General features: G+C 36.9%; 1 protein-coding gene across 6 annotated transcripts in view; it reads right to left on the bottom strand.

Moving 5' to 3' along the window:
• Positions 1-17,596, bottom strand: part of Dcx (doublecortin) — a 349,437-nt gene that overhangs the window by 105,076 nt on the left and 226,765 nt on the right. For all 6 annotated transcript variants that reach the window (XM_063246295.1, XM_063246293.1, XM_063246294.1 and 3 more), the window contains one exon: positions 13,614-13,954. In XM_063246295.1, coding sequence (XP_063102365.1) covers positions 13,614-13,954 — 341 coding nt within the window. The remainder of the gene's footprint in view (positions 1-13,613; positions 13,955-17,596) is intronic.

Here is a 17,596-nt window from a genome sequence, read left to right on the forward strand (position 1 = left end):
AGGTTTAGTATTCAAAAAGTTTGGGGGATACTGATCTACCCAAACCCAAGCAAATTTCATTATAGAGGGCTTCCATGAATCTTTTTCTAGGAGGAAAATATATTGTGCAAGTTTAATCAATTTATTTCACTAAAAGTACATTAGATTTGTGTTCTTTAAACATAACTTGGGAAATGTGCTCTAAATTGATAGACACTAGTATTATTTTAAGGATTAATTTATTGGCTCCTTACCAATTGATTTGTTTAAGTTCAAGGCTCTGAGAGAAAGAGACTGATGTGGGGATAAGAGTTTGAGTGATAAGATAGGATAAGAGTACTGTTGGACAAATGGCTAAATTTGTATGTTGAAGTGCACACATGACATAAGTTACATGGGAAAGGCATTTTAGCAATGAATCATGTTTAACACAAGAACTAGTGGAAATCAAATGGGAAACTGGAAAGGAAAGTTTTGTTAACTATTTGGGGAATTTCCAAGAAAGTTTGGGATCTCCATAGCCTGACCTAACCATGGCTCCACCTGCCTAATCACTGCTGAAAGGATTAGTGAGCCAGTTTCTATCCTCCAATCTACTGGAGAATTTTGCTTCTCATTTCCAGCAATAATGACTACTCAAATCCCCTGGATTTGACTGCATTGCAATCCTATGTCATCATCAGAAACTTACCCTGGCTTCCACATTTGACACAGCTGCCCACTGCTGCTTCAAAATATGTTCTTATCCTATCTGGACATCATATATATATATATGGCTCTGTCTAACAAAGTGGATTTATTCTTTCAGTTATTCCTTTAGGGTCTTTTCTTGGAGTAACTTCTCATATGTATCCTTGGGAAGTTCATCTATTTGTTCAATTTTTAACTACCTTGTTTGCAGATGAATCCTAAATCTGTATCTCCAACCCAGATTCCTGAGCTCCAGACTCATATATATCACTAGCTTCCTGAGTCTCCACTTAGATGAAGCAGGTACCCAAACTGAAAATCTCTACATCCCACTTCCTGACCTGTATTTCTCAACCTTAGTGAATGGTTCCAACATACACCCTATACCTTAGCCATAGTCTTCATAGCCAGCTGAACTCTACTACCTTCAGCTGTGGTAGGCAAGATTCCAAGAATGACCTCTATGACCCTTGCTTCCTATACTTTCTTCTCCTTCAATTATGAATATAATGAGATATCATTCCCATGATTGTTATGTTACATGGCAAGAGATTTTTTAGATGTAGTTAAAGTTACTTATCAGTTGACTTTGAGTTATTCAAAGAGGAGATTATACACTTGACACCAATAACATGAGGCTAGAGTTTGCTCTGGCTGGTGGCAGAAAGGATTTCGGACAGAAACTAAGTACAAGAAGGATCCAATGTACCTGCTGACTTGAAAATGTAAAGTACCATGTGAGAAGGATTTAGAAGACCTGCAGAAAGCTGAAAATAGCTCCAAACTGACACTCAGTGAGGAAATGGAAACCTCAGACCTACAGTCCCAAGGAATTGAAATCTTCTCCAAGTCTGAATAAGCCTGGCAATATATTCATCTCCACAGCATCCAGGTAAGAGCCTACTTTGTCTAATACCCTGATTTCAGCTTTACGAGATGCTAAGAGAGAATCAAGCCAGGCCTACTTCAACTCTTACCTACAGATCTATGAGATAATAAAGGTGTCTTGTTTGAAACTGCTGGACTTATGGTAATTTACTACATAGTAATATAAAACAAACACAGCCTCAAATTCAATTAATCATTGAATTTTCCTGTTTCTGCCTCATAAATATTTCTTGCACATGTCTCCTTTTATTAAATCTCCACTACCACTACCTTGTATTTTCTCTCCTATATAGTAACACACAGCATCCTACCATTTTTTCTTTCTCAAAACCAAAACAAAAATGAACTATCAAAAACTTTACATCTGATGTTATTCCCCTCTTCAAATTTTGCAATGACTTCTATTCCCACCAAGTGACATCCAAGTCCTTAACATAATTGATGAGGTCATTCCTAGATCTTGCCCTTTGCCTTCTTTCAGCTTCATCTTCTATCATGTCTGCCTTTCATTTTATTTATCCCCCAGGTTTCCCAACCATAGAACCATGGGCATTTTAGGCCTGACAATTTTTTGTTTTTGGAGGCTGTTCTGAGCATTGTAAAATGTTTTAGCAGCACCCATGACCTATGAGAACTAGTATTATTATGAATTCTCCCCTTACTATGACAATCAAAAATCTCTCTGGATATTACAAATGTCCCCTGTGGAGAAAAATTGTCTGGATTGAAAATAAGGTGCTTTGGTAATTTGAGGAGAGTCTGACTCACAGAGCTTGAAGTCTGTTTTATTTAGAAAGCACTATTGATTCTGGGAAGTTAAAAGGACACATAAAAAGAAGTAAATAATTTCTCAGGATTTTTCAGACTTAAGAAAAGGTAATAAAAGAAGCTTCATGTTTCCTTCTATATGCTTAGATATACATACCAGTCCAAATATTTATATGGAAAGTGAACATGAGCTTGTTTATTTGTTTGTTTGTAAGAACTTTTGGCTTATATGTTTAGGAACAAAAGTTTAGTGGCTAGGGGTAATGAGTTGCAAAATCTGACACCTAGCAATTCTACTGTTATATATACACTCAAGAGAAACAAAAGTATATATCCACACAAAACCTCAAACACAAATGTTAACAGCTGCACAGGTTTTTTTTTTTTTTTTTTGTCTTTTTCCTTTTTATCGGTACCGGGGATCGAACTCACGACCGCCTGTTTGCAAGGCAGGTGCTTATGCCGCTGAGCTAAACCCCCAGCCTCAGCTGCACAGGTATTAATGGACATATTCATTAAAGTGTTAGCACCCCAAAAGTTCATCAGTAAAGAATGAAAAAAAGGATGAAGTATAACCATAGAATGAAATATCACTCACCCATTAAAAGGAACAAACTATAAAGCAGATACAAGAGACATGTATAACCCTTGTCTTATGATTTCTGTCTGGATACCCCCTCAAAGCCTCATGCAGCCATGGGAGCAGGCTTTTAGTTTGTGACTGATTAATGGTCCAATGTTGGGATTATGGATGTGAGTGCTATACTCAGGTGGGTGTGGCCTATAAACAATATAAGGGACAATAAGAGTCTTCACTGCATGCTCCTCCCCTTTTGCTGTTGTTACATTTGCTGTCTTCTGGTCACCATGAACTGGTGCCCTTTGCCATATACTATACTGCCTTAGAGCCAGTTGAGCATAGACTAAAACCTCCACAAACTGTAAGCTAAATAAACATTTCCTTCCTTAATTCTGGGCATTGGGTATTTTGTCTCAACAAGACAAAAGTAACTAAGACACCTTGAAAACTTTGTACTAAGTGAAAGAAATCAGTCATAAAAGACTACATATCACCCAAAGACCATACATATCACTGGCCCCATGGTATTAGCCCATAGCCAACTCTGAATTCAAAACCACTCTACATTTTGCTTCCAATTGCAATGGGTGACAGGGATACCAGTCTTGACAAATGACCTGATCTTGGATGAGGGCAATTTGCTGGGACAAAAGGTAAGCCCTGGAGAGTTGGCAGTTCCAGGGAGAAATAACAGACCATAACAGCAAGGTTAACCTCAAGAAAACCTCAAGGATAACTTCAAAAAGAGCTGAGGTTTTACTTTGAAAGTGACTTCTTCATGGCGGGCTAACATTGAAGAAATCTAGTACAGTGCATGGGAGGGCTTAATTAGGAGCTATTTTAGAAAAGGGTTATTTTTTTTTAAGACTGAGCCATAGAACAATTACAGAACAACATCACTTGGAAATCCAGTGATCTCCAGTGTTACCATACATGAGTAGGAGAGAAATAATCACCAGAGATGACTGTGGAGAGGGTGCAGGCTAGACATACAGCCCTGAGAAGTTCTCTCTAGCTGAGAAAAACACAAAGTCCACCCTCTGTGATGAGAAGCCAAGACTGGTTTTTGAGTGTGGCTTTCAGAAGAGGCTGGATCCGAAAGTTCTGGCATTGAGTCCAGTGGCCTGTTTAAATACCCACTCTGCGGGCTACATCCAGCAGAGACCGGTGATTTGATTTGTTTCCCCATCTACTAAAGTAAGGACACACCTCAGCTTAAACAGTTACCATAATCTAGAGTACATGAACAGAGGAGGGGGTCTCGGAAACCCACAGACCATAATTTTTTATTTATTCTCTCTCTCTCTCTCTCTCTCTCTCTCTCTCTCTTTCTCTGTTTTTTCCTTCATTTGTTATTTTGGGGGAGTGAGGTTTTTTTCTTCTTTTATTTTTTTCCTTCTTATTTTGCCTTTTTATCTTTATTTTTTTTTCTTATTTCCTCTTTCTCTTGTTTGTTCTTTTTTATTACTTTCATCTAATTCTGGTAATTTCCTTTTACTAAATAGGAACTTTTATAACACTTTTCTTCTTTTCATCTTCCATTGATTACTTTTTCATATTTTACTCTTTTCGTTCTCCCATTCCCACTCTATCTTTACTAGTATAATGATTAAGCTTCTTAAATCTTCAGAAAATTAACTCTGCTATCACTATTGAAAAATTTGGTATTGTCAAAGAGATATAGTTATTGAATTTAGTAGATGTTTGTTGTATGTCACATTTAGTTTGTCTTTATGTTCATACTATAATTATACAATACTTTTCTATGGTTAAGGTTGGTGTATTACTAGTTCTCAGAGTATATCAATATCCAGTTTGTCTTTGACATTACTACTGTTGCTGATTTTATTAATTTTGCCAGGGTGGCATACTTGTTGCTATTAAATGATTTTCCCTATATGGCAATAGCACTGTCTTTGAGTAACTAATATTACTGTGGCTATTTCCTGCAGAAACATATGATGGATTAATTATAGGGCAGTCTTCACTTACATATATACAGAGGTGTTTGGATCTTAGAACAGAGGCAAAGGCCTATAGTGAGCAACATACAGAGTACTCTATTGAAAAACAGACACTAATTAAACAGGTATCCATGCTACCACCAGAGTATTTCTACTATATCCAACCTGCAAACCACAATATAAAAAAAAAAAACCCATAAGACAGGGCAACAAAATGCCTCTTAAAGTTCTGAACTCCCATAAACCTGATCTATGGTGCATCAAGGGGGAGAAATTTAAAATCCATACAGCTGAGTTAATCAAAAGAATTAAAGAAGAGACAAAAGACAACAGAACAATAAGGTGCTCAGTGAGGTCAGAGAAGATAAAACTAAACAGATAATAGACATTATGCTCAGTGAGCTTACAAAAGACACTAATAAAAATTAGTTGAATTAAAAGGATACAAAATAGGAATTACCAGTTTAGCAAACAATTAGAGCCAATTAAAAGGTACCAAATAGAAATTCAGGGGATTAAAAATTCGATTGACAGTATGGACAGCAGTAGCTACCAATGTGAGAACAGAATATCAGAACTACAATACAAGGACATTGTAGTGACCAGTTATTCAGAGATACTTTAAGTATAGCATGAGAAAAGTAAAAATGAATCAAACAGTTGCTATGTAAGGCAAAGAAGATGAACTGAGATTAACTGGAATTAATACAAAAATTCAGATGACAGCATAAATAAACACAAAAAAATCAATAGCATTTCTGTAAGCTAACAACCAAATAACCAAAAAGAAATTAGGGAAATAATGCCATTCATTCAGGCTTCAAGAAAAACTTAATATTTCAAACTAACCTCACCAAAGTAGTGAAAGATCTTTATAACAAAAACTACAGTACTCTGAGAAAGGAGATTGAAGAGGATCTCTGAAGATGGAAAGAATATCTATTCCTTGTTCCTGGAAAGGAAATACCAATACTTTGAAAATGGCCATACTTCCAAAATTGATATGCATATTAAATGCAATTCTAATCAAAATTCTAAGAGTATTTCTCACACAACTGGACAAACAATTTTAAAATTTATATGGAACCAAAAGAGACCCAGAATAGCAAAAGTAATCTTAGGCAACAAGAACAAAGCAGGAGGCATCACAATCTTAAACATCAAAGTATATTACAAAACTACAGTGATAAAAACAAAATAGTAGTGCATAAAAGGAGACATGTGGATCAATGAAACAGAATAGAGAACACTAAAATGGCCCAAGCCACATTCAGTTATCTGATCTTCAACAAATGGGTCCAAAAATATACACTGAATGAAAGATAGCCTCTTTAATAAATGATGCTGGGAAAATTCACTATCTATCTTCAGAATATTGAATATAGAACTATATATCTCAACATGAACTGAACTAAAATCAAAGTGGATCAATGCTCTAAAAGTTAAAATAGAGACATTTAATATGCTGAAAGTTAAAATAAAATTCTTTAAAAGAAGCAGAAGCAAATATTTTCTGAAAAGAACACCAGCAGCCAAGAAATACCACTAAGAATCAACAAATAGGATCAATTCAAATTAAAAAGCTGCACAGGCAAGCCATGCGGAGCCCAGGAAGGGAAAAGTCAGATGGTGTCTCCTGAGAATTGGCCATGCTAGGACTGGGAGGAGCCAACCAAGAAGCCAACTAGCCAGCCGTTCTGGGAAGCTGTGCAAGCCATGTGAAACCCAGGAAGAGAAGTCAGATAGTGCCTCCTATGAGCCTACCAGCATACAGGCTGAGAATCACCAACTTCCCCTCACCCTGCTGTGAGCAGCCAGCTGGTTTAGAGGACAGGCTGAATTGGTGGCAACTGAGACACAGGGGCCAGAGGAGTGCTTGTATTGTTTGGTTGACCTTACAGGCCTGGAGCCGGCAGTCTGAGCATCTACAAAACAATAACTATATGAAGTATAGCAAATATGGGGATTTCCTTCTGCCTTATTTTTGAAATCCAATATTGTTCTCATTATTTTGTTTTGTTCCAATTAATTGTTTTTCTTTATTCAATATTCTGTTATGGTTGGTTTTATTCTGTTTTGTTTTGTTGGGTTTTATTATCTTTAAAATTAAATTAAATTAAAAGTACACAGTAAGGTAAAACAAACAGCAGAGTATTGAGATAACCTACAGAACTAGAAAAATATTTGCGGGCAATTCCTTGGACAGAGAACTAAATCTAGAATGCAAACTTTTGAGCCTCCAAAATAAAAGCCCCCATTAAAAAGTAAGCAACTGAAATGAATAAACTGTTCTCCAGAAGAAATAGAAAGGGCCAATACATACATGAAAACATGCTGAACATCTTTTCATTAGAGAAATTCAAATTAGAACAACACTGAAATTCAAGCTTGCTCCAGAAAGAATGGCTATCATCAATAAATAAATACCCAGAATATATAAGAAATGATACAAGTCAATATTAAGAAAGCTAATAATTAAGCCAGGTGTGGTAGCATGTCTGTAACTCCAATACTCTGGAAGCCTGAGCCAGGAGGATTACAAGTTCAAACTTACCCCTAATTTAGCAATATCCTGTTTCAAAATTAAAACATAAAAAAGACTGGAAATGTAGCTCAATGTGAAGGCCTTGTGTTTTAAAAAACAAATAATAGGATCTGAATAGACTTGTTTCTCCATTCTGTATCCAATACACATGTGCAATTATGTTCATCATCACTGGACACTAAGAAATGTATATCAAGACCACAAGAAATTATGATTTCATACCTGCTAGAATGGCTCTAATAAAAAAAAAAAAGAGAGAAGGGGCTAGGGATTTAGCTCAGCGGCATAAGCATCTGCCGTGCAAGCAGGCGTTAGTTCAATCCCCGGTACCAATAAAAATGAAAAAGACAAAAAAAAAAAAAAAAAAAAAGAGAGAGAAACCAGTGTTGGCAAGGATGTGAAATTTCCATACACTATTGGTAAGGATAGAAAATGGTACAGTCGGGCAGTAGGTTTAGCTCAGTGGCATAAGCGCTTGCCTGGCAAGCATGAGGTTGTGAGTTCAATCCCTGGTACCGGGGGGGGGGGGGGGGGGGGGGGGGGATGGTACAGTCATGTTGGAGATGTGACATTTTCTTAATTTCTATGCACAAACATATGATAAAACCTAATAATACCACTCCTAATTATTTCTTTAAGATAAAAAATAACATATCTACTCAAAAATCTTTGCATTAATATTCACATCAACATTATTCATAATAGAAAAAAGATGGAAATTATTCAAATTTCTACCAACTCAGGAAGAAAAAATGTGGTACATCCATAAGATGGAATATGAATCATCCATAATGGTAAATAATGATATATGTTAAAGCATCAATGAATCTTTAAACATTATGCTAAATGAAGACGTACTATATATTTTGTTATTATTTTTTTATTAAATGCCCTAAATAGCCAAATCCAAAAAGTAAGAAAGTACATATGTGATGCCTGTAGATAGAATCAGGGGATTGGAAGGTGGTGCCTAAAGGTTATGGAGTTCCTTTTTAGAAGAGATAAAAATATTCTAAATCATACTGATGGATGTAGAACTCTGAATATACTAATGGGCATTGAATCATGCACTTTAAGTGGGTAAATTGTACTGTGTGGGGACTATATCTCAATAAAGCTGTTCAGTTTTTTTGTAGACAATACTTTTTGTGGCATTTGGAGGAACAACAATATGAAAAAGATTGAAACAAAATAGTAAGAATAAGAGGTCAGCCACTTCAACAGTTCAAGATGGAACAGTCTGTGTCTGTGGAAAGATCAATCCTTCATTGATAAGTCTCTTCACAGCACTCAAGAAATAGTGATGCATTATTTCTAGTGCTGGCTTTCCGCACAAGTAAACATCCTTCCCCGACAATGAAAATATAGCAATACTGTGGTAGAGATTCTTTAATAATGGCACTGTCAAATGCTTGTTATATTTGTAACAGCCTTTTCTCTTACTTTGCTTGTGAATCTTCTACCTTCTAAGCATCTTTATAACATCAATATTAGATAGAAAAAGAAGTCAAATCAAAATTACAAGTTTGAAAAAAAAATTGGTTTTGTCATTGCCGATGAGAAGAAAGATTTGAATACAAGCCCTGTGCTAATACCATTTAGGGACCATCCTAGAAAGCAACATATCTGCCAGTGTGGGTAGTACATCGCCTTGGCAATTGTAGGAGCATACAGAAGTGGAGCTCACTGAGCACAATATCATGGTGAAAAAAAGTCTAGGCAGAAGCAACACTCTGAAATGAATACTCTGAGTATTAAGGTATCCTCAAATACAGGCTCAGTTTGAATTATATCTCAGGAAGATATATCATTGGCCTCACTTCACATAGCTAGTGGAAAACAGTGAAGATTTGAGTTCAGTTTCTGAATTCCAGCCTAGGCCCTTTTCCATTTGCTGAATTTTAAACAGTGACAGATTAGTCAGTACTGAAGACTGAGATGCTAAGCTGATGCTATTGATAAGAATGGTCAACGAAGCTCTAATTATTTGCCAAATTACACTTGTTCTTTTATTTTTAGAGGGCAGTATATTTGACAGGGTTGTCCCCATCATAAGCACTCCCTTTAAAATGAAAAATCTACCAATACATAGGGAAATAGTTGTAAGCTGTCTCCTTTCACAGAGCCGTCTACATTTCCACTTTTGATCTTATTTCCCCCATGCTCAAAGTAAATCATTCCAAAGCCCATATCTTGGAATCTCTGAATGGTAGAGGAATTTTAATCTCTGAATGGTAGAGAATTTTAGTAATATAAACCTCACTTTCCCAGCCCTGATTTTCTCAAGTGAAGGTCAATGATAAGTGACCTCCCTTTTGGGGCATAATTTATGACCATGTGGGCTTTTCTATCGATCTCCTTGAAATGACAGGGTCATAGCACAAGGGAGATAGAGAGGTTGACTCTGAGAGAGCCTACAAATACAAGACCAGATGTGACTAGACAAGGAAGAAATAATAGGGAAGAGAAAAACTGGCTACAAGAGCATAGAAAAGACATCCATCTTGGGATATGCACTCAACATATCCAAAGTTAATACGGTATGTGTTCTTGTGTTTCCTGAAGTTGCCTTTGTGCTCACAGCACCCTATTTTGTACAGTAAGATGAAAGTGTTAAGTCTTTTAAATATTAGCAGCTTAAATGTCTTTCATGCTATCATTTTCCTATCATGCTTCAAACATTTCTTTAAACCTGTTCTAGAGATCCGGTGCTACAAGTAATCATATAATCAGTTTACGCTTCTCATGTTACCCTGAGACCAAAATCTCTTATCCAAGTAGTAAGTGTTGGAAATGTGCAGACAGAAATATGAAATGAATTCATTCAACTGAGTTCAAACTTATGCCTTATTTGTACCTTAGGCATATATCTTGTGTCAATAAAACCTTTTCATTTATTTATTTTTGCACAGATCTTGGATGTGGACTAAACTGAACCTAGAGATACCGATCATCAGTGTAGTATGAAAATGGATAATATGAGGACTGACTGTGTTCCTGGATATGATGCTCCAAAGCTGGAAGCCTGTGATTAAAGCTCTGCACTTCCAACAGAGGCTTCATGCTTTCTTTCAGAACTGACTGTAAGGCTTATCTGTTGAACCACAATGACCAAGTGAATCAGAAATTTGGTTTCAGTGTGTGTGTGTGTGTGTGTGTGTGTGTGTGTGTGTGTGCATGTGTTTGTATCCATATATATCCATGAGCTTTATGCATGAATGTCAATGTGTACCTTCATCAGGGAAATTAATATTTGAATAATCATGTTCAAAACACCACACCACTGTAGAAGCCAAAGAATCAACAAAATAACATCATTTGCATTTCAGTGATGCCCAATGCTCCATCATATCCTCTCAGAAACCTACTTGGCTTCTGGGAGTAGCCAGGTCTCTACCAACTACTCTTTATTCCATCTGTAATTTTTTGTTGAAGAGAGAAACCAATTCAGACCTCTTATTTTTTTTTTTTTTTTGTCTTTTTCCTTTTATCGGTACCAGAGATCGAACTCATGACTGCCTGCTTGCAAGGCAGGCGCTTATGCCACTGAGCTAAATCCCCAGCCCCCTCGGACCTCTTCTTACTATTGCTGGTTAGCTTTCCTATCTATGTAGACCATAAATGTCTCAGAGGTCAGGAAATCAGTCTCATACAAGAAAAACTTAGCCCCCCCCCAAAGATTAGGTCTCTGAAAACACATCCAAGCACTAAAAATGAAGAGCAATAAAAGAGCCATAGCTAAAGACTGTCTTATCAATCAACATAAAACAATCAGTGCATTAGTACATAAGCAAACAGAAGTAGCAAGCAATTTGATATAATACACTGGCCCCTTTTAACAAATTATTAATTAAATGAAGGGGAAAAAAAACCACCTGATTTGACTGAGTCTGTGATTGATATGAGTGCTGCAGTGACACAATAGTGTTTGAGTTGTGCCTTAACCCATTTATACCAGTCTTAAAATTAAGTTCAGAATAGCTGCTAATCATTCAGTATCTTCCGTGAAAAGTATTTCTTTGTTCTCCCTCTCTTTGTCTCTCTATCTCTCTGTCTCTCTCTGTCTCTGTCTCTCTTTGTCTCTGTCTCTCTCTTTCTCTCAATTAAAACATCTGTGGCTAAATAAAATTGGGGAATTCTGGGTATAATTAAATAGATTTTCTTGATTTAAGATTTATCAGAACATTTAATGTGCCAAGAGCACCATGAATTTCTAAGAAAAGCACAAAATTTGTAGCATTTTACAAACTATTTTGACCATAGAACCCTTTTCTGAAGAGTTCTCTGGGGTGGAGAAATAGAGACAACTGTCTTTAGAATACACTTCAGGAAATACTGCTTTAAGTGGCTGACCTCACTGACTTTCAAATAAAACTGCAGGTGAAAGCTGTCCAGGTGGAGTGTGTGCTCCTTTGGAAACTCCCTCTCTCTTCTAATAGACCTAAGGATAGTGTGTGGGGTATTGAAAGTGGAAAGCTTCTCATAACATCTACTTGAGCCATGTGAGAATCTCTTTATGTCAGGAATAACAAACATTCACTGATTTCTGCAATGTGCTGCTAAGATCTGCACATTAATTTAAGAGCTACTTTTAATGTGCCTAATGGAATAGAACTGTTCAAAGATAAAATAATATATAAACTAGATGACCTCCTGGGGTCAAGGTGAGCAGTGGGAGACATTTTAAAAAGAAGGATCTATATATACAGATGTACAGATGATGGAAAGGGTATTGTTCTGATCCATTAAATATCACTGGCTTTCAGGATAGTTAAGTGAGTAGTCCAAGGTCACATAGTACGTGATTGTATCAAGACTAGAAACCAATTCTCTTGAATTTCAATCTTATATACTTGCTTTGTATTGTTTCTGTATTCCTTAGAGGGGCTGGAGGTATAGCCAAACAGACTCATGCCCAAAACAAAACAAAACAAAAATCTCTAAAAATCACACTGGACTAGGCTAGTTTATGGAATGATTACAGAGGGGATCCCTGCCTTAGGTGGGAAGTTAAATGTGATGGCTTCTAAATTCACCGCCTATTCTGAGATCCAATAATTCTAAAATTCCTCAGTCATATTTCTCCCAGGTGAGTTTTCAGATCACAAAATGATAGAAATAGAAGTCACAAATTAACCAAAATTGCTAGCTATATATGGATCTGAGTGACCAGAAACTTGAAATCTTGGATCTTAGAGATCAGAAATTATGAGAAGAGGCACAGTTCTGTATTTGAGCAATGATCAGCCATTTTGATGTATAGTGAATCATCATTTTTAGAATTTGTAAAGTTGAAATACCAAAGATATTTTAAGAGGTAGAATTAAAGACTGATAACTATTCATGCTTATGTTCTAGGATGAGGCACCAGGATTCATTTAGAGCCAACAGAACTAGCCACTGTGTAATTCCCTTGGAATATTTTTTGGTATATATTTACAGACCTTTATGTTCAAGAGAATGGTGCATCTGTCTGATAGAGGCGCCTGGCTGCATTCTTTCCCAGATATTAATATAGGTGGCACTTCAGTAGTATAACCAATGACATGAAGAACCTGATTTGGAGGGGAACAGATGGCAGCATCTTTCTTAGTCTAATTTTAGGATCTTGAAATAGTCCCTTTTTCACACAAACTGTCAGTAGAAACAAATTAAGAGAGCTATGTCATATGGAGAAGTGAGATAGAAAAATAAGGTTCAGTCTATTGCAAAGACAGTGAACCAGAGGCTTCAGTGATTCTCCTATATTTGACTCTTCATAGAACATGAGGGTCACTTCAACCTTCTTTCATCAGACAGGAGGCTATCTAAGAAAAACTGAGTGGGCAATTCTCATCTTAATTATATGTATGGATAATCAATTTTGTATCATATAATAGCTAAATTTATACTCAATTATTTATTGGATTTAGTTTTTAGCAGATCTAGCTTTTAGCACTTTTTTTAGCATATAAAGAAGCTGAAGCTAAATGATCATTATATTTGGTCAATTAGAGAAAGATTAAATCTCAAAGCCTCAGATTCCTGGTCCAATCTTTTGCCTGCTGAAAAGAACTGTGCTCCAAATAAGACATATAATATCAGATAAGGATAGTGAGGTGTAGAAGACGAGTCCCTCAAGCAGAAATAATAGCTTAGGTATGAGACAGTTATCCAAGAATTTGGAAAAATTAGAGAGGTACTTTGAAAAGATACTCACCTGCTTTCCATCCAGAGTGTAGAGTTTTTTGACTACTCCGGTCTCTAGTTTGATGGCTTCAGTGATGTCAGTGAGAACTTGCTCAAAAGAGTGAGCCGTCTTCTTGTTCAGAAGCACACGCACGGCCTTCCTAGGCTTCACCCCACTACGGATGATGGTCACCAGCTTGGGGCGCACAAAGTCCTTATTCTCTCTAGCCTGGGCACTGTTGCTGCTAGCCAGGGACTGAGGAGCTTTCATATTGGCAGATGTCTTTACATTGACAGACCAGTTGGGGTTGACATTCTTGGTGTACTCCACCTTTTTAAAGAAGTTGTCTGAGGAACAGACATAGCTTTCCCCTAAGGGAAAAAATAAGTGGTCAGTTGATTAGTTCAAAGGCATATACATGAACTCTAACCAAACTATATACAGTGAGATTGGGGAAAGATCTTTGGAGAAATGATGATAATAACCAGCTTGAGGTACAGTTCCAAAACGGACTATATTGCAACTCAGATTACGAAAACTCAAAAGTGATCAGCAAAATATGCTTCAATACCTATTGAAGAATCTTGTATAGTTAAGAATTATTAGAATGCTCAAGTTTAATCTAACAAGTGGGATTCTCAGGTTTAATATGGTTTTACTGGGGTTTCTAGGATATTTGTAGTATCTGGAGGCATTACTGGAGCACTTTTAACATGTATCTATTTACTAATGTTCCTGTGCTATTTTTGGACTCATAGCCCCATTTTTTTACACTATCAACCAAGGAGAACTTTCAAAGTTAATACATTCTTCATTCTAAATTAAAATAGGCCAAATAACCCTACATATCATGTACATACTACATACTTGGTAAAAAGTTGGATCATCCTTTATACATAATATTTTGTTAGTCAGTGAAATGTTGAAACGTGCAGTGTGTGTGTGTGTTTTTGTTGTTGTTGTTACTTAGAAATTTTCTGCATCTATGTGTAGGAATGAGCAGTAGAAGACAGAATGATATACATATAGTCATTCAAAATACACACACACAGAGAATTCTTTGTGTTTGCAAGCCTAGCTCTTGCTTCAAAAATACTCTCTGTTTTACATCATGTGCTATGTCTATCCTTGGTTTTGACTGACAGCTTTGTTTTGCCATATTTGACTTTATTCTCTCCCCCCCCCAAAGTAATAAGAACTAAGGAGTAATAAAATCCAAAATGTGTAAATTTTGTTGTAAAAAAGAGAGGGGGGGAAAAAAGAGCTCTAACGGATATAACAGCAAGTGTGTTTAGGGGTGTTAAATAGCTGACTATATTAATGTTTTTGGATCATTGAACACAGCTGTTTGCAGTCTCTCTGTTTGAATGTCCACTTTGTAATCTTTGATACTGTGATTTGAGCAACTATTTCTAAGATGATAATATGTAATCTATTAACAGGTAATTTCTTACTGTTTTTTTTTTTTTTTTTTTTTGTAGTTCTGTATTACATGTACCCTTACACCGCTTTGTTTTGTTTTGTGTTTTTCTCTTTTTCCTCTTAAATAAAATTTAAAAAAAATACTGTCTCACGTTTCTATCATCCCCTTGCGTCTCTCTGTCCTCCCAAATGCTGTTCGCTAGATCTGTGTACTTGAGCACATCTTCATCAGTGCTTCTCCTTGGCTGCTACAAGTAATAAGGTAGTGCTGTGAAGACACATTATATGGATTGGAAGAATCTAGTCTATTTTTTTTACATTTTTCTTGGGCTGGAGGAAATAACTAATACAGGAGAAGAAATGCAGGGGTCCCAGGGATTGGAAGGGATTGGAACCTTGGGACTAGAAGCTGAAGAAAATAGAAAGGGGCTCAGCCTATGGGACAGAATATTGAAAAAAATGTATGCATGGAATAAATTGCATTAGCTCCCAAGTATACAGAAGTTCATCCAGAGGTTTAACTCCAGAAATAGTGTAATTTAATCAATCTTAAGGCATCTGTAATAACCCTAAATAAATAAATAAACCCTAGACAGTAAAAGGAAAACACTAAACACTATTATAGTCTGATGGCTCTTTTCTTTCCTTTGATCTCAGCAAGAGAGCCACACAGGAGACACTCAGAAACACCAAGCTGATAGCTCCCTCTCTTTACAAATATTGACTGCTGTAGTAGCAGATCCTTCAAGTTACGCTAATTCATAAATTTCTTAGTTGGTGCTGAGAGAAAATTCAGTCAGAGGCTCTAGGGCATCTTGGAGTAAACTTATGTATGCGTATGAAGAGGGAGGGAGTGCAGCATCCAAAGCTGCCCCCAGACTCAGAAGCCACTAATGTTCTAATCTGATAGGGGAACCAAGAGAAGGTATGTAGCAAGCATTGTCACCATCCTCTCTTGGCACACACCTCCATGCCCAAGACACAAGAGTCAAAAATACCAGCTAAAATAAACCTGACTTTCTTTGGCTTTTTGTTGACCAACTGAACTTTACTCAAGTGATTAGAGGCTAAGGTCTTTAATTTGTGACTTAAAAGAATAAAGAGGTCCTTTCAATTCTTCCATGTATTCAGAACCAACATTACTCACACACTAGAAACAACCTCTTGCCTTATCACTTCCTCAAATTCATAGGCACCTTCCCAGAGGACATTGCCTTTAGTTAAATGTTTTCCATGACTTGTAATGCACTTTAAAAGTCTATCAGACAACTGGTAATGTGGAACTGTGCAAAGCTATGTATTTATGATTTCACTCCTCCACAGTCTCTTCTGGTGAGTCAGCTGTGTAGTCCCATTAGGACTCTATATGTCTTTTGTCCCCACCTCTTAAACTTCTTAAGCCCCTGAACTATGAATATGATTACTCCCAGATGAAAACGAACATGATGGAAACAGCTACGGTATCATATGGCAACCAAGAACTTTCCAAAGGGCCCACCCTTCAGCCAAATGTATGTTGAGCACCTTCCAAGGATGCATTTCAGTCACTACACTCTCTTTGTGGCCTGAATGCAGGCTAATGGAAAAAGAACAGCTGATATGATGTCATCCAAGAGGGAGTTCAACATCTCCTATTAGTATACCCTTGAGTAAGTCACCTAGTCTCCCATAACTGACTACAGTACCTTTCTTATCTGCAAAGTAGACGTTCTAATAGTAATACCTACTATTAGAAGAGGAAAAGGATGAATGACAACCTGAAAGAAGGGAAAGGGAAAGAGGAAGAGCTGAAGCTGAAGACAAGAAGAAAGCAGCAAGCCTTCTAGGTCCTGATCTCTGTGCACTCTTAACACAGCTCTGCTGAGATTGCCTGCCTCGGAGACTTTCTACTCCTTGGGAGGAGGCTTCTACGTGTTGTAAATACCAAATGCTGGAACTCTATAGCTAATCATCAGCAAATGTACTGCTGCTATTCACTGAGGGCAGGATATTTATAGTGGTTAAGAATGAGTGTCATGGGAATGAGGCAGACCTGGATTCAAGTCTCAATAGGAACTGAGGAGCTGTGTGACCTCAGGCATATCACTTAATCCTGAGTCTCAGCTCTTTCATCTATTAATTGAAGATAACTGAGTGATAACTGAGTTCCTTCTAGGTCTAAAGTTTAGTAAGAAGAGATTTTTTTTTTATTTTCCATCTCAAAAGGACTTGAAGAAATAAAGGTGTTAACAGTACTCAAAGGTTGAAGAAAGAGGTGCCCACTACCAAGGCCCCTCCTCTTTTACTGGAAAGACATGCAATGTGATGCTTTACTAGATTAAGACTTCCTTGTTCTGATTTTGCAAACATTTGACATATCTACTATTAGAGCTTGGTGCTTCCTATACATCTTGCTGTTTGGCACTTGGAGCCCTGGAGAAGTGTGTTGCACCAGCTGAGTTCCTATCCTGCCACAGCTTCTTGCAGGGCTACATCCTACTACTGGAAAACTAGGAAAGCTGATTGCAGAACAAATCAAAGTGGCGATTTTCTGGAACGGAAAACCTGCTTTAGAGTGAGGAGTTAAAGCAATGAAGTCATGGAACTATGGT

Source organism: Cavia porcellus, unplaced genomic scaffold (assembly GCF_034190915.1).
Source record: "Cavia porcellus strain 051 isolate PalLab524CR breed Dunkin Hartley unplaced genomic scaffold, mCavPor4.1 scaffold_3, whole genome shotgun sequence".
Classification (NCBI taxonomy): Eukaryota; Metazoa; Chordata; class Mammalia; order Rodentia; family Caviidae; genus Cavia; species Cavia porcellus.